Consider the following 21,219-nt stretch of genomic DNA (forward strand, 5'->3'; position numbering starts at 1 on the left):
CCACCTGAGGATTACCTTGCTGGGGGGAATCCCCTGTTGTCAGGGTAGGCTCTCACTAGAGCAGGGGAGAGCAGCCATGAGGAACTGGAGCATCTGGTCTGTCTGCCTCTCCCAAAGCATGAGGAAGCAGAGCAGACACTGATGTTTGCAAAAATTGAGGCAACAATAATTATAGACATGAAAGGTGCTTCTGGCCATGCACTTCAAGTGCACTCGGGGTGGCACCATGGACCAAGCTGGAAGTGGCCCCTGGAAAGCTTTGTGGGTTGGGAGGAGGCCTCCACGTCTCCCTCTCCTTAGCCAGAAGTGGTTGCGTTGCCAAGAAGACACTGGGGCCATCTCCCCAATACACAGAAGGTATGTCTACACAGCCCCAAACCCCTGCGGCAGTGAGTCTCAGAGCCCGGGTTGAAGGACTTAGGCTTGTGGGGCTCGCGCTACAGGGCTGAAAATATCAGCGTAGACATTCCTGCTCAGCTGGATCCCGGGCTCTGAGATCCTTGCTGGGTGGGAATGTCTACACTGGTCATTTTAGCCCCTGAGTGTGAGGCCCAGTCAGTTGACCCAGGCTCTGAGACTTTGCTGCTGCAGGGTTTCTTAGCAGTGTAGACATATCCAGTGTGTCTTTAAAGGGCAACAAGTCTCCCATCCCTACTAGCATTGATGGGAGCGTTCAGCTGGCTGCCAAGCTGCTGTGTTGTGCCAGCAGGAGCCATTACTTAGCTGCTGCTTTGGCCATGCCCTGGCAGGCCGTACCATTGGGCCATATTATTATATTTTCAGTCAGAAATAAGAGACTTCATGTAAAATGGGACTGTGATTGCCTTCACCTTTTTAAACGGAAAGGTGCAAACTGTTCAGAGACCGCTGGAAGGAGCAAGCAAAGTAGTGTCCGGGAAGTAGTTACTAAGTTGGAAGCAATCCCCGTGGCCGTCTGCTGGCCTCTGCTGGGGCAGGAGATTGCATTCTGAGCAGTCTGTGTGCTTCTCACCTGTGTGCAGCTTCGTCAGCTGGAGATGCAGTTGGAGCAGGAATTTGAGGAGAAGCAGACGGTGCTCCACGAGAAGCAGGATCTGGAAGGGCTCATTGGGACCCTCTGTGAGCAGGTAGGAAACTGGAATCCATCAGTCAACTTATTTTACCAGCTCCTGGGAGATGGCTTATGAAACTGCTAGCCAGACGAATGTGTGTGTCTCCAATCCTTGACATTCCCACCTTGCACTCGGCATGCCCCCACCCAAACCACTATTGCCGTTTTTTATTAATATGGGACAAGTTACAAAAAAACAAATGAAGCCAGAACCAGAACACAATGAGCCCCTTGCTATCAAACATGTTGCCAAGGGGCAAATCCCAGCTTTTCTTCCACTAAATATTATCCTGCCTATTGGAGCAGTATCATTTGCCATAGCAGTTCTAGTGCTGGGGTCCCAGTACAGTCTCAGAACAAAGGTGGGGCTGGTCCCATAATGGGCTCTTGGAGGTGCAGCTTTATAGTTTTTCTCAGAATAAGTGTCTGGATAACTAACCATTGGAAAGAAATGCTTTCCTTGTTCTATTTTTGTGCGAGAAGCAAACACACCAAAACAAATGCTGGACCAACTCCTTCTGCCCAGAGAAGCCATTATCAGATTATTTACTGTAGATGTCTGTCCCTACCACATTCATTCAAACAAATCTTTTGTCACCATCTAATGTGTGTAGGGTGGTGATTGAAGAGCATGTGCTGGAAAAAGCATACACAGCTCTTTCATGTTAAATTATACGATAAGGAACTTGGACGTAGCTTCATTAGACGAAATTTCGATGAGGTGACATACAAACCTAGCCATGTTTGGAAACTCTCTCATGCACCATGTCCTTACCTGGGTGTGCAGGGTAAGGGCCAGACAGAAGAGCAGCCTCACTGGACATTTAGACATTCTGTCTCATCACTTCTGTGTGGAAAGACAGCGAGACTCAGGGCTGTAGCCCAGTGAGCTGAGTCTTTTATGCTGAAGTTTTCAAACTGCCTGTGGACAGCTCAGCATTATATTGCAATTAAAATAGCTTTAAAACAAGGGCACACCGAGGAGAGTGGGAACTACTTATTTGGAGTTATGGTCATAGGCTAGTATAACTCCTGGTCATTGGAATAAGCTGGCTGGGGTTCATGAGGTCTAGCACTTATGTATGTTCATTACGTTTTGGAGAGAAGATGAAGAAGAATTTTGGAGTCTAACAACACTGTGCAATGGTGGGGAGATTTCAGGATAGATGTAAAATTGTGTAATGGGGCCTATCCAGAACTTCCCATAGGCTTTCAGCTCGTAAAATGCTTGGTAACTGGCAGAATAAACACTGCTATATAAATGGGAGGGTATTGTTATTACTACCACCAGTCAATTCAGTGTGTTCCTTCTGTTTGATAGTTTACAAAAATTAACACAGATGAATGAATATAGTATATGAGCTGTAGAGAGAATTCAGTGCATGGGAGTTAGGTAGTGTCAGATTGTCCTTACCAGAGGATGCTGCCCTGCTGGTACCCCACACAAGGTATTGCCAGGACTGTATAATCTCTCTCTCTCGATGCCCTGCACCAAATGACCACGTTCACTGTTGGGATTCTTCATTTCCTATTGTGATTAGTGGAAATGAAGAGCAAACGTGGGCATGAAAAACACTGTATTAGTCAGCTTTTCTGGCCCTGATTGCAAGTGAAAAGGCACCTGTCGGTGATGACAGAGGGGGCAGGCAGAGACTGGCGTTCTCTGTGCACTGAGAATGGCAAAGTCAATAAACCCAATTTGTATTTATGACACAGAATTCATCTGCTGCGGCAGATGAGCGCTGAGATAGGACAAACAGTACAGTACAGCGTCCAGGAGAGAGCCTGCCCGTGTGGGGAGGGGCGGGGAGAGAGAATGGGAGAAAAGCACATCTGCTCTGCTTTCGAGTTATTAGCGCTACAGTCTGATTTGCAGTGGACAGTATGCTGCAGACCTTCTTATCAAACAGCTGAAAGCCAATTAAGGAAGCGGAGACGCCACCAGTGTTTTCAGGTTACGGAAAAATGCCAAGCAGCTTTAAAACAGGTTCCAAGGTCAAGTCTGTATAATGAATTTTAACCAGTGAACAGATGATAGGAGGCTAGATCTGAGAGTAGAGGAGACACATAAAGGAATATTTAGAAGCACAGAGTGCAAGAGCTGTCGTATTCCAATTAGTATGAAATCAAACACTGGGACCATGTCCTTGTTTGCTTTTTTTTTTTCTAATTCTCTTATCTTGTGTCCATGGATACTCACAAATTCATTTGGATGTAGAATATTTTAAACTCACTTCTTCTTTAAAGGGCTTCAGGGTAATACACTGGCACAAAATTAACTGGTGAGAAGCCCCCATAATAACACAAACCTCTACCTACAGAGCAAGGGACACAACTGAATAACTGTCATTTGCAAACAGTCCTTTCGCTATAAAAACAGATGCTCTGCATTAGCGCTGTGGGAATAATTCATACTGAACATTTATTTGGTGGGGTTTTTCCCTGGTTTTTTTTCTGATATGGAATTTTCCAGATAAAATTGTATGTTTTCTTGATTTTTTTTAATTCTTCAATAACTTGTGATAACTTTTTAATTTAAGCTGTTCAATATTTGAGATTTGAGATGTTGCTTAATCATGATTGGGTCATAAAGCACAGTGGGTAGTTTCTGTTCCCTGATTGGATGAGTGTAATCCTAGTAACCAGGTTTTAGGTGTGAATGCCTGTAGAAATCAGAGGTTCAATTTCCGTGAGTCTCCATGTTAGTAATTCTCAATTGCACCGGTATTAACAGAAGGCCAGTGTGCAAGGGGCAGAGATCCAGGCAAGGCCAATCCATTTCAACATTCAAACCAGGATTTGCAGGACTTTCCCCTCACTGTTGTTGGAATTCACCCCTGATGCCAGCACAAAGCCTTGTAGAGAGGCTGCATGGATGATCTGCAGCCTGTCTTATGGGGTGGGGAATTCACCTCCCAGCTGGTTCATGTTCCACGGGTGTAAAGCCTGAACGGTCAAATCTGCAGTAATGACAGTGACAATGAAAAATACATTTTACAGTCCTCCATGATCCCAGACTGACATTCTGCTGCATTGCTGTCTTGTTCTTCCTCGAGCCACACTGGTTTTTCTGTATTAGTATCCTTGGTAACAATGTTTTCTAGCTCTGAGAGTGGGATAATGTTGCTGTAGGACTCTTCCTACTGCAGAGGAGCGATAGCTCGTGCCTGGTGCAGGGTTTACTCCGATGTTTGTCTGGGTAGGAAGCAGGGCATTGGAGAGCAGCACCTGGTGTTTCAGATCTGCAAGCTCTAAGTGAGGGCAAGGGTTAGTTCAGCATGCAAAGCCTGTCACTTTCCGATGGAAGATACCCATAGAGCTTTCGCTGGCATCCGTCACTGCTGAGTGGGGTCAACAGTAAAGATGAAATCACTTAAGGGTGGTGAGACGGTGGATAAAGTCTGGACTCGCTGTGGATCTCAATAACCACTGTGCACACGTGTTATATATAGGGAATACCACAGAATAAAGAAATTTTAAAGCACCTGGGTCCTAGACTTTGTCGTTAGTTATTCATTTGAACTGTTGGATCACTACAGAAAGTTTCTTTGCTGCTCCTTTGAAATCTGTTGTTTGACTGGAGACTGAGGCAGACTGCATCTAACAGAAACTAGATCTGGTCACAGATTTTCTAACTCAACAGTTTTCTACTGGGAAATGTAATTTCATGAAACTCAAAACGTTTTGTGAGGGCAAGTTGATTTTGACAAAGTTTTGTTGAACAAAATGTTGAAGTGAAACATTTCAACAGTCCAGTTTGAAATGTTCCTGAGGTTTGGTTCCATGGGAAATTTTGAAATGTCACCTTTTCATTTGATTCTAAATAAAAAACCCTGAAATGTTGGAATTTCCTGCAGAATGGGGGACTGGCTCTAATGAAAGCCTTTCTGCCCCCAGATTGGTCATCGGGACTTCGACGTAGAGAAGCGGCTTCGGCGGGACCTGAAGAGGACACACGCTCTTCTCGCGGATGTGCAGCTTCTGCTGGTGACAGCGGGAGAGCCCAGTCGGTCTGTCAGCAAAGAGGAGCTTGAGAACGTTCGCAGTCAGGTCAGAGACCTTAGACACATTTGGTTTTCTTTTCTTTTCATTTGGCACCTCTCTCTTTGTTATGCTGGTGTCAAGGTTCCTCCCCCACTCTGAACACTAGGGTACAGATGTGGGGACCTGCATGAAAACCTCCTAAGCTTATCTTTACCAGCTTAGGTCAAAAAGTTCCCCAAGGTACAAAATATTCCACCCTTTGTCCTTGGATTGGCTGCTACCACCACCAAACAAATACTGATTATTGGGGAAGAGCTGTTTGGAAATGTCTTTCCCCCCAAATACTTCCCAAAACCTTGCACCCCACTTCCTGGGCAAGGTTTAGTAAAAAGCCCCACCAATTTGCCTAGGTGACTACAGAACCAGACCCTTGGATCTGAGAACAATGAAAAAGCATTCAGTTTTCTTACAAGAAGACTTTTAATAGAAATAGGAGTAAATAGAAGTAAAGAAATCCCCTCTGTAAAATCAGGATAGTAGATACCTTACAGGGTAATTAGATTAAAAACATAGAGAATCCCTCTAGGCAAAAACTTAAGTTACAAAAAAGGATACACAGACAGAAATAGTTATTCTATTCAGCACAATTCTTTTCTCAGCCATTTAAAGAAATCATAATCTAACACATACCTAGCTAGATTACTTACTAAAAGTTCTAAGACTTCATTCCTGGTCTATCCCCGGCAAAGGCAGCATAAAGAAAAACCCACAGACCCTTTGTTTCTCTCCCTCCTCCCAGCTTTTGAAAGTATCTTGTCTCCTCATTGGTCATTTTGGTCAGGTGCCAGCGAGGTTACCTTTAGCTTGTTAACCATTTACAGGTGAGAGGAGTTTTCCCCTGGCCAGGAGGGATTTCAAAGGGGTTTCCCCTTCCCTTTACATTTGTGACAGCTGGGATGCTGGAAACGCTCTAGATGCTGGAAACGCTATCGCTCCTCTGCAGTAGGAAGAGTACCTCTACACGCACAGAAGTAAGACACTTGTTACAGGCCTATCCCAAATACATGATGACATCACTACACCCAACTGACCAAGCAGTCATGGACCCTCTTCTGTAAACATGCGCAGACATGCATACCAATTGGCCAGTGCCCTGCCTTAATGATTTTGGTGTGTATTAATCAGGACTAGGAAAAGACAAGCTTCAGCTCCAGTAGGACTAGACTTTTGTAGAGTCATTAATGGAGTTATATCCCAGCTGTTTTTCCACAGACATGCACCCTACTGACCCTGTTAATTCTGATATTTTACAGCTCCCCTGAGTATCTAAAATCTTGTGACCTGTGTATTCTTGGCCTCCCTGCTTTCAAACTGAGGTAGCAGGAGTAAGAAAGGGAGCTGGAATTGTGCTCTAAAAAGTAATGTTTTGTTATGAGGAGTTTAGTCAGGAAAGCAAAGCGAGGAGTGCAGTTGCTGTCTTCTGAGCTTCTGTTTCCTGCCAGGAGCTCTAGAGGAAAGGTGGGAAGTGTGTTTGTGTGTCGGACACAGAGTGAGCTCCAGCCAAATTCGTGTGTTTCAAAGTGCTGTTCCTTTTACTTTCGGGGAGATCTCCCCGCTGAGACTAAAGTACTCTCTGGGATCTGCCCTCTAAGTGAGCATCTTTAAAGACAGAGTACCTCTTTGTGTGACAGGTGTTTCACAAGTGCCCCTCAAAACCCTCAGTAAAACAATCCTCTCACAGCCTCAGAAAATCTCTGGGCTTGAAACTCCTTTTCCGTCTCTCTCCCATCTGAAATAATACAAGCTGTCCCATGATGCTTGGATTCACTCTGTGGGCACTTACAATTCAAATCAACAGGCATGAATGTGACTTTAAATAATGGGGCACCTCTGATTTTAGAGTTCCTACTCATGGTTCTCATGAGGGGCCCAATCCAAAGCCCATAGAAGTCAGTGGAATAACTGTCAAAGGGCTCCAGCTCACACTCAGAACCTGGATTTGGTTCTGTGGGATTTCCAAAGTAAAGAAGGAATCTAGTCAATTCCACAGTCATTCACTCTGTCTCTCGACACTTACTAGTTACATCTACAATGGAAAAAATTGTGAAGAAATAGAAAACTCATTGAAATCAGCCTGCAAACAGCTTCCAGCAAACTTCATTCACGGTGCACAAGATGGAGGCTAATGGCTGTTTTAGGCTGTCCATCATCTGTCTAATGAACAGCGCTGTCCTGACACGGCAAAGCCTTTCTAGCATTTCTTGGGGACATGATTTATTTACCTGACCCAACGTGAAACTGCAAGATTATATGAGTTTTCACAGAACTTTCCTTGTTAATTGTGCAGCAAGATAACAGCAGCCTCTACACACATGCCTGAGCACAAAGACCGTTTCCCTCAGACCTTTTCTCCCCTCTCTAGCGCAGACTGGCATCTTGTCTTGGGAACAACGGGTATCTAAGTAAGGCAACTACAATTAAATAAAATGTTCCATCTTTCTTTTTACAGCCCATGTTCATTACCTTCTCCGCAATGTGTTTTCTACCGTTCTTGCAAATGAAATCCCTTTTCATATCTGTTGTCATGGAAATGGTGATAAGTATTGTGTGTTGTATTATAATCTGTGCAAGAATCAGAGTTTAATTTGCTTCTGTTTTAAGCACAGACATCCTGCATTCCATAACTAGCGTAGAGCAGAACAGAGGTTAAACATACACACACACCTTTCTTTATTCATTTTTGACTGCTCCCAAAGAATTGAAAATGGTGGTGAGGGGGAAGAGAAAGAAAGGATGGATAAGAGTCTTTCTAACAAACTTCACCCAAGGTCTGTGAGCAGAGTCTGAACACTGGACCTCCAGCACTGAAAGCATGAACTTCGACTACAGAAACTCAAGGAGTAGCTCTTTTACCTGGTGGCCGTAGTAGGTTCTTATCCTCTATAGAGATTAGCCACTGGAAGGGAATATGACACACTGCCTGTGTGTTGCAGCTTTGCAATGATATAGGGGTTGCTGCTTTCGAGAAATTGATCTCATTGTTATAGAAATGGAAAAGACCTGTTAGGTCATCTAATCCAGCTGCTGCAGCCAGTGCAAACCTGTTTCCTATAGTGCATTGGATAATGTTTGCCTCAGTATCTTTTTAAAGGTTCCAAGTGATGGGGTTTTCACCACTTCTCCTGGGAGACTATTTCCCCATGCTCACAAATCTCCCCGGGAGGAAGTTCTTCTTGAGGTGTTGCTCCCATTTCCCCAGGCTTGTTCCTAGCCACTCCCCTGGTTATGTGACGCTCAGAGCCCCCTGGGGTGTGTGGCTGATGGAGAGAGACAGAAAGGAAGCTCCTCACCCCAGAAAAAAATTAAAAGCCTGGTGGAACAGCCCACTAGCCCATGGAGCACTCTGCTTATGTGGGTGTGACTTTTGGCATCTGTCTCTCTTGGTGTAACTGCACCCAAGGAGCAGATGCAGAGCAAGTGCCCTGGATGTTCTGCTCTTTCAGAGGTGGCTGCTTGCCATGCCGAGAGGCTGGAGCAATTAGTGCAAGGAGTTGGGAGACAGCTTGAGAAAATGGCAGATCCGAGTGAATGGGCTGGTGTGAAAAGCCTGGGCACCCTTGCTAGACTGCTTGACTATACCAGTAAGAAGATAAGGGCTTCCTGGCCTTGTGCTGTCATTGGAGACAATGGAAATGCCATTGGAAGTGCGTTGGCTTCAACTCCAAAAAACCCAGCAAAGCAGGTATAATAAGTTGTGCCGTTTGGGCGTGGAACCTCACACTAACTATCACCCGCGCTGAGCTTGCTAATGCTGCGCTGGTATCTATTCAAGAAAACAGCGCAGAAAGGAGAGGCAAGAGAATAATGATGATTTAATGACACCAATCTTCAGAAGCCATTTAGTAATTAATCCATGCTGTACATTTCCACTAGAAACAGACTAAGCTGGAGACATAACAATTCCAGCAACATACATACATAATTGAGCTAATAGTTCTGCATAAATAACATCTGTGAGCTGCAGCTGTTTCCACCTGGGGGAATGGAAGGCGATCTTGGTTTAAAGCGGTTCTCTGTTTGCTGAAGAGAAACATCTCTAATAAAGCAACTCATCAATTTCTGGTCAGCAGCAGGGAGCAGAGTGAGCATCAGCGGAATGATTTCTAGTGGTACTCAGTCCCCCACTATATCCTGCTCCATGGGTGACGGTACTAGCTGTGACCCACTTATCGTGGGGTTTGGGAGGACACAGGTGGAGTTGGAAATGACGCCCACAGGGGCTTGAGACCGTGAACAGCCCACGCCAGTTGATGCTGAATCAGAAAAGCCAGCGGAAGCTCAGCCCATATCATTCAGCACCTCTTTCTCTTTTTGACCTGGAAGGTCCTTGTTTTAGCTGACAAAGGGGATTAGGAACAATTGAGAGAAATGCCCCCTGTGAGCAGATGTGCAGACCCTGAGTTACTGTGCTAGCTGTGTGAGTTACAGCAGTTAAGACCTGTCTCTTGGTTAAAGATCAAATATCCCCCAAGCTTCTTCAGCTACGTCTGGGAGACAAGCCTGGGACTCTCCCCACTCTTCTGGTGCGCAATGTCTTTTCTCGTCTTCCTAATAGCAATTGCTCTTTACTATTGGTGCCTTTTGTCTTGCAAATAACACACTATGGAGCATGCTGCTCAGCTCTGTCTTCCTGGATCCATCACCAGGGTCCATCTGTGTGGATTGAACACGAGACCTCCCGCTTTGTGAGCATAACCTCTATCCTTGTGGTGAAGGGGGGAGTCCATTACCTGCTATTGATAGTAGCCTTTCGGAGCGGGTGGACATATAACACATACTGAGCCAATGGGTCCCGCACATGTTCATACCAGTCCTAATTCCCCAGAACACCCTTAGTTAGAGTATCAACCTAGGGACACCCATCGTTACCATTCCTCAGAGTGACTGGTCTCTGGATACAGCTCTGCTACACTCGCACTGTACAGCCCACACAGTATCCATCAGCATCACTCGTTATTGTACAGCCCCCAGACGTGTGCTGGCTGCCCTGCGGCAAGGGGAAGGAGGCACAATCCCTGCCTCACACAAGCCAACATTTGGACATGATTTGGGGGCAGATAGTTTGTGGCTGGTTGGTGAATCTAACTAGTGTTAACAACCAGTGATAGGAAAACCTGCTCTCCTTTTTGCAGCCTGCCCTGCCCTTGGCATTTTCAGTGTGGGCGACCTGAGGCACCTCGGGTCACAGTAGTAACAAACCACTAAAAATAAATTGCTATCCAGTGCGCAGAGATTCTCTTTCTCTCCTGTGACTGTATGGACCCAATGCTGCTGGAGGTGGGGCAGGGTGGAGTGGGGGTAAATGTTTGGCTGATGCTGATTATTAAAATATGGGTGTTCATGATTTTTAATGTTTCATGAAATTTTCCCTGAAAAACAAAGCTTTCGCCTATTAAAAAACAAGCCAGAACAGTGTGCTTTTCCTAATGCTACATCAGAGCCTCCCTTGGTGGGGAATGTCATCCTGCCCTCTTTTTGCTGGTCCCCCCACCTTGCCCCTCCTCACAGGGGTTAATGGTGGCCGGCTATCAAATTAGTGACAAGCCTGAACTGCAGCTAATAGTCTTCAGGGCCTGTGTGTTTTCCTCCCCGTGTGCACACATGCGGCTGCTCTCACTCAGACATACATTAATTCTGTCACGTCATTTATTTGATCCCAAGATGCAGCTGTTTCTTTCGGATTTGTGGGGAACGGGCTGGCTGCTAGTTTCAGAAATATTCAACCAGCTGCTCATTTCCACGTAAAACAGAATAAAAGATGAAAAGTAACATAAGCGCTCAGGGAATGTGGCGGTTGGAGAAGGTGCTGAGGCATAAACAAACAGAACTGGAGGAGACCTGTGGCTCTTTACGCATGTGCTGTCATGTTCTCGCCCCCATATTTGCAAGGAACCCTGGGAAAATGCACACATGCCTGACCCTATGCTGTGACAGTCCTACACTCTTCATCAGGGATTGTCAATGGCCAGAAGTTTTAAATACATCTTACTTAGTACGCAGCCATATTCCGAAGTGAGAGATACCAATTGCATTGTGGACAGAGAAGTTAATACAGAATAAAGTACTTTCCCCACAAAATTGGCTGGGTCTGTCCTGCACAGAGTGTAAAGCTCCTTTGAGTACTGTTCTTCTCATGTTGTATCATAAATGAATCCAGTCTTTGCTTGCCATGCCTCCCAGTCCTTTCTGAAGGCAAGCTGTGTCGGTGGTCTAATCTGGCCTGCTTTGGGCACTCAGGATTCCTGTTGATTGCAAAGGGGGCAGTGTGGTTTCCTCGCTTGGTCGTACAAAGTGCTCGGGCTGACACAGCACAGCCTGGCACTGCTGTTCATTAGGACTGGCGTTGATTTCATGCCAAAAGAAGTACTTCAGAGTGGCAGCTGGAAGGAGTTTGTAAGGAGCTGACACCTGTGGGTTAGCTCTCGTGGTACGTGATATTGTTCACTTAGGAGGAAATCGCATGAAAGCAAAGTGCTCTTGAATCAATGGCTGCAGATCAGATATAGCTGCTCTGCTCAGGAAAATTCACTGATCAATATTCTCAATGGATCCCTTTCTTCTAACTAATAAGTTCTTTCCTCCAGACATTCACAAGCTATTTGTCTACCATTTTTCCCTGTTTTAACACCATATTCAAAAATGAATCCCTAGTAGTCTCTTATATCCACTTCAGTGCTGAAGATAGATGATGGTCATTGACTTGCTTCCCCCGCCCCCACCTCTAGTGTTCTTAATTAGGCAATTTGTCACCATTTTGACAAAGACTTATATATAGCATTTTAAAGAATGAATCACAGTAACCTGAGTAACTGACCCTTACACAGAATCTTTTCACATGCGGAGGGAATAAATAACCAGACAAAAATGGAGATTGCTGACTGCAAGAGGGACTGAAATGTGCCACTTAACTCTTTATTTGTGCATAATTGTTGTACCACCCCTTCAAATAAATCGATTCAGTATTACCCGGGGTAGAGGGGTTCTCATGCATTAGATAAATATATCATATATAGCTGGTTAAACCCAGGATTCCTTCCAAATGCTCTAATTTAAGTAATGACATTTAAAACCACCAGTAAATAAGAAAAGATGCAGTGATATTAAGGGTATGTAAGAAAACTGTATTTCTGAATGAAAGGGTTTTTAGTACCAAGAACATGCCTGCTAGACAATACAGTAGCGACTGGTTGGGATTTATAGATTTGTTGAGGGAGTAGGAAATGCTAATGTTTATATCAATGCTTCAACAAACCCCAGGGACTCGCTCTGCAATTCAGAAGTAATGTCTGCACCCAGGATCACCTATAGACCGTTGCTGATACTCTGATGGCCACTGGCAACTGACAGATAATTACATGAAGTACCTTTGAACTGTGAAAATACCTTTGGCTCAGTGGGAATACAAAGCACAGAGAAAGGAAGAGAAGAGTCCTGTGTAAGAATTCTACAGGGCATCCTCAGGGACAAACCAGGCACCTTTCAGCTTGACAGGATTATGTGACAGTGCTGGACTGCCAATGAAGACATTGCGCTAACCTCCCACTGTGCCCAGGGAGACTCTTCAGCGTTCTCCAAATGGAACGGAGAGGGCAGAAGAGTAAACTAGCAGTGTATGTGAGCTATTTCAAACTTGCAAAGGACTTACCTTTGCTGAAGCAGCTGGAAGCTGGTTTTCTGATTGAAGCATCAAACTGGACATGGAAGGACTCCGTGGTGTACAGGTGGGGTGGAATGTTTGTGATGGATGGAGTTTTCCAAGTTCCATTCGGTGTTATGAAAGGAGGCTGGTCGGTAGAAGTTATGCAGCGGCTGGGGAGAAGTATGCCTACCAGAGTCAAGGGGTCCTTGCTATTCTGGACTGGAGAGGAAGAGCCAGACATAACCGTCTGCTGTAATACTGTCAGTGCAGTTTTTCCTGTCTTTTTTGTGCTGCTGAACTAGCTTTTACAGTGTACCAGTTGGTAGCTCCCACTTCTCCTCCTACTGGCAGTAGAGCTTGGGCTGTGCCAAACACCCTGCACCCACTGCCAAGAGAACGTCACCCTCCAATGGGGGTTGGCACTTGCAATACAGAACGAGGGGTGGCCAATCGTGTTGCATCCTGGCCTCGTTAAGATGAGGAAGGGAATCCCAGAGTATGTCAAGGTTCCTTCCCCACTCTGAACTCCTGGGTACGGATATGGGCACCTGCATGAAAGACCCCCTAAGCTTATTTTTACCAGCTTAGGTTAAAAACTTCCCCTAGGTACAAACTTTGCCTTGTTCTTGAACCGTATGCTGCCACCACCAAGCATGTTCAACAAAGACCAGGGAAAGAGCCCACTTGGAGACGTCTTCCCCCAAATATCCCCCCAAGCCCTACGTCCCCTTTCCTGAAAATCCAGAAGTTCAAGAATTTGGGAGCCATTCTCATGAATGTGCAGAGACCTTTCCAGCTATTGATGCAGATACAGTCCTCCTGCGATAGCTGTTCTCTTAGGGTTTGCATCATGGCCCCTCTTCATTGTTTGCCTTTACTTTAGGGGCTGGTGCCTGCCCTGGAGACTAATGTTCTTGAGAGAGAGACTTGATACTGTGAATATTGACTCCTTAATGTGCTGATAACACTGTGAGGCAATGCATGTATTAAAACAGCCTCATGATTACCCCTTTCCTCAGATTTCTAATGTCATGCATGACAAGGCTTTTGAAATCTAATAAATTCTACGACCAGCTCCACAAATCACTGGTAGAACAAAAACTTGGAACAAAAATGCAATATTTTAGCAAAACCTTGCATGGTCTTGGAGTGTAGTTTGGTATCTTAATAAGTCTGAAGCATCCATTTTACACAGGTATTTAACAGATGGCTTAGCATAGCAAACTAATGTTATTCATCAGTTCATACATAATGCATTTGTGACGGGAATTTCAATTTACTTTCCCCAAGTGGGAAAATTCCATCACAGAGAGAACAAGGGAGTTGGGTATTTAATGAGAGACAGTGGAGACAGTCGAGTTCAGATAGAACGAAATCTATGTTCATAACCTGAATTCAGGATGGGGAGAAAGCCTTCTGGAGAATTTCTAACCTATTTAATTTGCCTGGGATTGGACACTTCCAGCAAATCAGAACCCGTGGAAGCTGAAATGCCATTAGAAACACCACCGCCTCCTTTAGGCGGGGTAGTAGGGCAAGAGAAAGCAAGCCTGAAATATGGGACAAGAAGAGGTTGTGGAGGAAGAGCAATGAAGGAAAGCCAGGCCTCAGTGAACGAGCAAGTTAATAACAGTGAGCAGAAGACCAGGAAACACACCTCAGCAGCCCAGTTGCCAGAAAAGTGTAACACTGACATTGTATGGGCCAGCAGACACAGGGAAATCATGCTGCCCAAGGCAATGTGTTCACGGAGTTTGAGGACTTTCCCATGGAAATCAGGGTGACTTCATGAGAAGTGCTGACGTGTGTCTGTGAGCACTGAGATTGTGTTTGAACATAACATGCTGTCACAGGGGTGAGCCATCTTTTGCCTGTGAGATCTTCCAGGGCACACCCGGCACTACATACAGAAGGGGTCTGTCAGGAGTGCAGAGAGCAATAAGACACACGTACACCATGGTTTTAGAGAGAGAGGAAGAATACCTCCTATTGCTACCATGAAATACTTCTTGGCCCTCCCTAGGAACTTAAGGACTCCACACTGTCGCATCATCTCCTGTTCCCATCGGCTTGCTTTACTGTACGCTTAGAGGCAGGAGAATGAAGCATGAAGTAGGAATGGTGTGTTTTGCACAGTAAAGACGAAGAGCTGTCATGGCGAGCTCCAGACACACAGCACAGATGCAGGGAATGTAATGCGCATACAGCCCTAGTTACAGGAACTTGGTCTGTAACCAATGAGCAACCCCCACGTCCCGATGCTGGGTCACCCGTGGCACAATTTCAGATGTTTCTATTTTCTAAAGAAATTAGTGCTATACCCTAGGCATCCTGGTACTTCCATCCCTGAACTGAAACTCATTAGAATATGGAACTTCCTATTATGCCATGAATATGTTATAACGCTGTTAAAGGAACGCCAGGAGGAACGGGCTGGGTATGTACGCATTCCCTTGTGCAAAGGAGAGCCAAGCAGCTGAGAAAACGAATTCCTTTCAGAGAACATAATCTCTATAGCAGAAACACAAGTACACCAAACCTGTATTACTTTCACCAGACTTCTGATCTTTGATTTTTTTTTGGTAGTACAAGTAGTAATTGAAATTTGAAATGAATGATGTTTAACTCCTTCCGGGGTCCTTCACTTAGGTAATTTCAGTAATTTATTGCCCAAGCTGTATGCAAAATGTAGACACTACCTTGAGTTGTGGGGGAAAGGAAATTCACAGAGCCTCACTGTGAGACTTCCTCAGCAATAACTCTTTGCAGACATGTATTTGGACTGATTGTAGACTACTAGACAGTTCATCAAATTGGACTGACTTTAGACATCGGAATATTGTTTTAAGAAGAGTTTCACGGGACTTGAACGAGTAAGTGCCTGGGCCACTCATTTCCCGTTGTATTTCTAGCTGGTATACATGCCTGGAGGGAATCCCAAGAAAGTTTTTTTATTTTACTGGAATGATGAGGATGTTACAGCTGCGGCTGTGAAGGATTTGGTCAGTGTCCCAGCATGGCGGGCTGTATTACTTCATACAAGTGTCAGCCCAGCCCTTTCCGTGGGGAAGGGAGACTTGGTGTGCTCTATTTACAGCACTTCGCACAGAAGGAAAGAATCAGCTGGAGATGACTGATTTTAGACAAATGTGGTGACCCTGAAGCACCAGAAATTGAGATTTTAAAGGCAGGAAAATGCCAGGCCAAATCTGTTGATGAAATTCCAGGGCTGAGTGTGCCCCATGAAGACTGCAACAGCAATTCCTCCACCAAAAACTGGTGAACCATCTGGTCCCCTACTTGAAATGTCTCCTGAAAACCCACCTCTGCAGTGATGCCCACTAGAAATGCACCAATCAATGATGGCTCCAGGGAGCAGATAGGGAAAGCTGAGAGTTATTGTTGGTTTTGCAGTTGGACTTGGTGCCCAGTCAAGGATCAGAGCTGCAAAGACACTCGCTGCCCCAGAGAGCTGTGAATATAGGTGTGTGACAAGATGCAATGCATAAATTAAACAGAAAAAGGGATGTGTGGAGGGGAAGAAGATGGCTTTGTGCCACAAGCACACCTCTCTGCTCAGTTACTTTTTTTAATAAAAACTATAGTTCAAAAATGCAAACGTGTATCGAAATTTTACCCCTCTTCCCCGTCCTCCTTCTCTCACTTGCCTTCTTACATTGCAGTCTCCTTGAGGTATGGACTGTGTCTTCCTAGGTCTTAGTATAAAGAGTCCTGGATCCTGATTGAGGTCTCTAGGCACCATTGCAATGTGTATCACAAAATTAACTATAATGTGGTACCCCAAAAGGGAAAAGAGATGAAGGTTTTTTGATTTCTACGAGGAGGAAGCTCAGCGGGTGATGCATGTTAGCAGCACTATTAGAGAGATTAACACAACATTCTGGATACCTTTGGATTTGCTGTGGCTTTAAGTAGTAGGAGTCCAACCTTGTGTTTGCAAGTAGGAGAGGAGGGTTTTTTTCAGGTTGAAGGAGCTAGAAATAGGAGGAAAGGGATGCAATTAAGTAAATGCAAATGTAGAATGAATATCAGGAACGTGAATCCCCTCTGAGTGTGGAAATGGTGGTGGAATCTCAGCGCCTGGGACGCTGAAAACAAGACTGAACATGGCATCGAAGCATTCAGGATTATGGTGGAAGGAACAGTCCTCCAGCAGGGGGATGAACTGAATAAACTGATAGATGAGTTTCATCATTAATTTCCTTTACATCTCACAAGCAGTTTAAATCCAGGCCTGCAGAGTTTATGAATTACTGTGACACCTGGCTGTTGCAACCTGCAAGACATTTGCATCTCTCAGATTCATTCTGAAAGCTCAGGGGTCTATTCAATCAACACTTCTCTGGCATAGGCAGATCTTAATGGTTTGATGTGGTATTTCTAGGGGCCCAGGAGACATAATCAAGAAACTTGCAGTGTGTGTGGGTACTCTTCTGAATGCATTTCACACGCTGTGCAAATATCGCATGGACTTGATCCCACGGGAAGACAGGAAGCCGCTATGAAAATCATAATGCGGGATTGGTGCTATGGGTGCCCCCAGACAGTGGAATAACACTGACATGCACTGCCGTTTCATCTCACTATGTTGCAGCATGTTCGAAATCATAGTGGTGCTAGTTATATGAAAAGAATGAGAGACTTTAAGGGGAGGGAACAACAACTGGCATTCAATTTCCTCTGAAGATTAGGCCCCAAGGAAGCAAATTACCTATTTCTGCCTTCAATCCCTTTTCCAGGTATGTCTCCATCACCCAGGATTATTGAGCAAAACGAACGGAGAAAAGCTGTAGTCCCAATACTTTGTCATTCTCCTTTTTGTGTTAGAAGAAGAAAAAAAATTAAAACGTTTTTGCATTTTGAAAAAATCAAGATGTTTCTTTTTCTTTAGCTGTTATAAAACCACTGGCTCCTGGCACAGGAGTTCTCACGCATTAAACAGGGTGGTCGTTACGTCAGTACTAGAAAGAGGAACTGCCAAAGGAAGCCTACCTGTAGTAGGAAAAACAAGGGGGCAGTTCAGTAGGTGGTGGTCTTATCTCTGAAGCAGTGTTGAAGCAAGGCCTCTGCATGATGCTAGGGAACCTTGATATAGGAGCTACCATCTTTTGGAGGAGATCCAGACTGCTGCTGCCATAAGACATCCCATGGTATTTTTTACAATAATTTTTGTGTTAACTGGTCTGAATAGGGCCATCACTGTGCGTTTAATATATTCTGCCCTTCTACAGTTTCATCTGTGGTGTGAATTGGGATGTTATTTTTCTTCCCTTTCTTTCCTACACTGTTGGGTGGTGGTATCATTCATTGTTCCTAGCTGCTGTGGTTCTGCCCACAATATCACAGGATGTTTAGATGTGTTTTCATAAAACAGGTGCTAGGTTCCGACTGGATCAGCGGAAGGAGAGTGGGATCAAACATGGTCACACAGTAGCTTCCTCTTCGCTGCAGAAGACAAGTATGGCCATGCCAAACTCCACTTCTTGACAGCTGAACTGAAACAATGAGCACACGTATGTGTGGACAGAGAGGATGGGCTTTTCAAAAGCTCCCAGTATTGAATTAACTCTGCTGACATTGAAGTCAGCAGTAAAACTCCTACTGACTTCAAAGGAAGCAGAGTTAAGTCAATGATAACACCCTTTCAAATCCAAGCCGGAGTGTGCTACTGATTGAACATGGCATTAGTAATTCTAAAAACATTTCCAGAAGAATCTGCCAATGTCAGTGCCAAATGGTAGGGCCAGCCAAGCCAGAGAATGCAGCAATGGGCAGGAAGGTGCATGCAGCAGGAGACAATCTCTTTAGACACAAAATAAGCAAAGAAACAAAAGGAAAAAAGAAAGAAAGAAAAACCCAAACATAAAAGGTGACAGGGAAGCTGGACTTTACCCTTACTGTACTGGGAGCTGGTCATTTACCCTGCCCTGAACTGCAATTGTCTTCTGAAAGATTTGAGAATGACATTATGTCTTCCAGATGTCTGTGGCACATTTAAGATCATTGTGGTTTTAATAGCTGAGCAATAAAAATCACGAGCAAATTAGCATTTGTAAATGTGATCTTTCATGTGTATTTGCAAATGCAATTTACACTACATGAAAAGCCCATTTGCATACTCCAAATCATGAATTGCTCTAATCACAAATTAAATGTAATTCACATAATTTTGCAAATTAATGATCCCAGCTCTACCTTACTACACAACTGCAGAGACAGACAGTAGAATTTCAGTATGAGGCGCTTGCTTCACTACTCAGCAAGATGGGGATTTATTTGAAGGCTTTCCACTTATGAAGGGAATCGAATGACACCTGAAGCAAGTGGTACCGCCGAGTGAGAGTAGCATCGCACATGTTATTCTGGAATCTTATTTCATGGCACTATAACCAATAGAAAGGAGCTGTTTTTAGTGTAAAATAGAAACTGATTGCCTCAAGAGCCACATACATTTGAAAAGCCTGAGTACAATGTATTCAGTGGGTGAAACCGCTCTGGGAGTAAAATGTAAATAAACATTGCTGTGCAGCGAAAGGGGAAGACCGCTCAGTGAAATGACATCTGGCTGTCAGTGTGATCTGATGTAATTAGGGTCTTCCTCAATTCTTCATAGTGGGAAGAGAGCAAAGCCCAGTGTGCAGAGGCCCAGAAGTCCCAGACGGGGATGGCTCTGGAGCTGGAGAACCTACACATGGAGCTGGAGACAATCAGCAGGAACAAGAACTTGGTACGTGCCCTGAATAACAGACATTACTGAAACTGCTTATTACCCACCCAGCACCCCAGGGCACTATGGTGCTTTTGGATAGTTTTACATGTTTTACAGACTTCGTTATTTAGACTCTGAGAGCCTCAGAGCTTGGACTTGCCAATGTCGTTTACTTGTAAATTACTTTAAATTGCCCAGCCTTTCAGGGGGACCCAGCCCAGGGGCCTTTACTGTCTCCAAGGCCATGTAAAAGTGGCGCCAATTATCGAGAACACACAACATACCGTAAGCTGTCTGCAGAGATGTGGTGAACACCATAAAAGGCTTTTTTGCCTCTCCCTGCCAGCATTAGAAGCACACGGACTTTCAGCATTGGAGTGGAAATGGAAAAGGCCTTTAGTGAAGTACCACCACTGAACGCGGCACGCCTACATGCGAGGCAGAGAATTACAGCACTAAAAGCCCCCCACTGCCACCGGCAGTATTTGGAACTTGTCTGCACCCTAGTGTAATCTCTGAGTGAGCAGCACCCTGTTTGTCCTCCGCAGGTTGATGAGCAGCTATATCAGCTGCAGCACGAGAAAGCCGATCTCCTGAAACGCATTGAGGAGGACCAGGAGGATCTGAACGAACTTATGACAAAGCACAAGGCTCTGATTGCACAGGTAAAGCATGTGATGAGGAGGAAATGTATGTGCATAAATACACACAGGCACATCGGGTGAAAAAGGGATTGCTAGAAAGATATCCAGAGGGCATCATGGCTTTACACCACAAGGGAGGGTTAGAAAGATAACATGCCACCTGCTGGAATAGCACAGACATATTGCTAATACTTTTCAAACAAGTAATTCTAATGAGCAGTGTGAACATGCGTACCCAGACACACACGGAGAGTCATTCCAATATGGTTTGCACCAGCTAGTTGATTACTCTACTGAAATCATGGTTTTTAATAGAAACGGCAGCTAGGGATCCTTTATCCAGTGTTAAACCTTGGGTGTCTATGCAAGTAATCAAAGTAACACCTCAAATCCATCCATAAAAGTTGCTGATTAGAAGAACAAACTGGCTCAGAGTTTGTTGTTCATGAAATTATTACTTTTTCACCATGAAAAATGTCAACAAAATTGAAAAAAAATCAGGTTTCCATTGAAAACCTCAACACTGATGGTTTTTCTCCAGTTTTCAGTAGCCAAACCGCAAAGTTGTTTAAAACTGAAAAAGTTTAAAATTGAAAAGGTTGTTTTCCATTTTCACTGGAAATTGTGTGATTTTCACTGAAAAATTTTCTTGAAAAATTTCAATTTAAAAAAACTTGCCGAAAAAAAAATTCAAAGAAAAATGTTGACAAGCTGTGTTTGGAGGTCCTTTCTGGGGTCCTCAGCCTTTGACCTGGGAGAGATTGAAAGAAGACATTGATGTGTTGAGGATACTGGCTATGTGCTGGCAGTCTGTATGGCTTTTATTTGAATAGCTTAAACATATTTTGACAGCACCAGTGATCCAACCTGTCTCAGCGTAGAAAAGATCAGAGACTTCAAAGGTATAGAAGGGGCCCCATTTGGCCAGAGGTCCAGTATTTTCCAGAAATTTCCTGGACCATGAAAGGTCCATAGTAGCTTTGTGGGAGGAAAAAGACTAAGGACTTACAGAATCAGCATTTGGGGATGACCCTGGTGATGTCATGGCTGATCAGCTCTGCAAAGAGTTGTT

General features: G+C 44.6%; 1 protein-coding gene across 1 annotated transcript in view; it reads left to right on the forward strand.

The window, feature by feature from the left end:
* The window catches only part of MYO18B (myosin XVIIIB), a 183,793-nt gene that overhangs the window by 103,621 nt on the left and 58,953 nt on the right, over nucleotides 1-21,219 (forward strand). Inside the window, exons 31-34 of the mRNA XM_084648640.1 lie at nucleotides 1,002-1,106; nucleotides 4,988-5,140; nucleotides 19,408-19,521; nucleotides 20,052-20,168. Of these exons, the coding sequence (XP_084504766.1) occupies nucleotides 1,002-1,106; nucleotides 4,988-5,140; nucleotides 19,408-19,521; nucleotides 20,052-20,168 (489 nt within the window). The remainder of the gene's footprint in view (nucleotides 1-1,001; nucleotides 1,107-4,987; nucleotides 5,141-19,407; nucleotides 19,522-20,051; nucleotides 20,169-21,219) is intronic.

The sequence above is a fragment of the Lepidochelys olivacea genome (assembly GCF_965140295.1).
Source record: "Lepidochelys olivacea isolate rLepOli2 genome assembly, chromosome: 15".
Classification (NCBI taxonomy): Eukaryota; Metazoa; Chordata; order Testudines; family Cheloniidae; genus Lepidochelys; species Lepidochelys olivacea.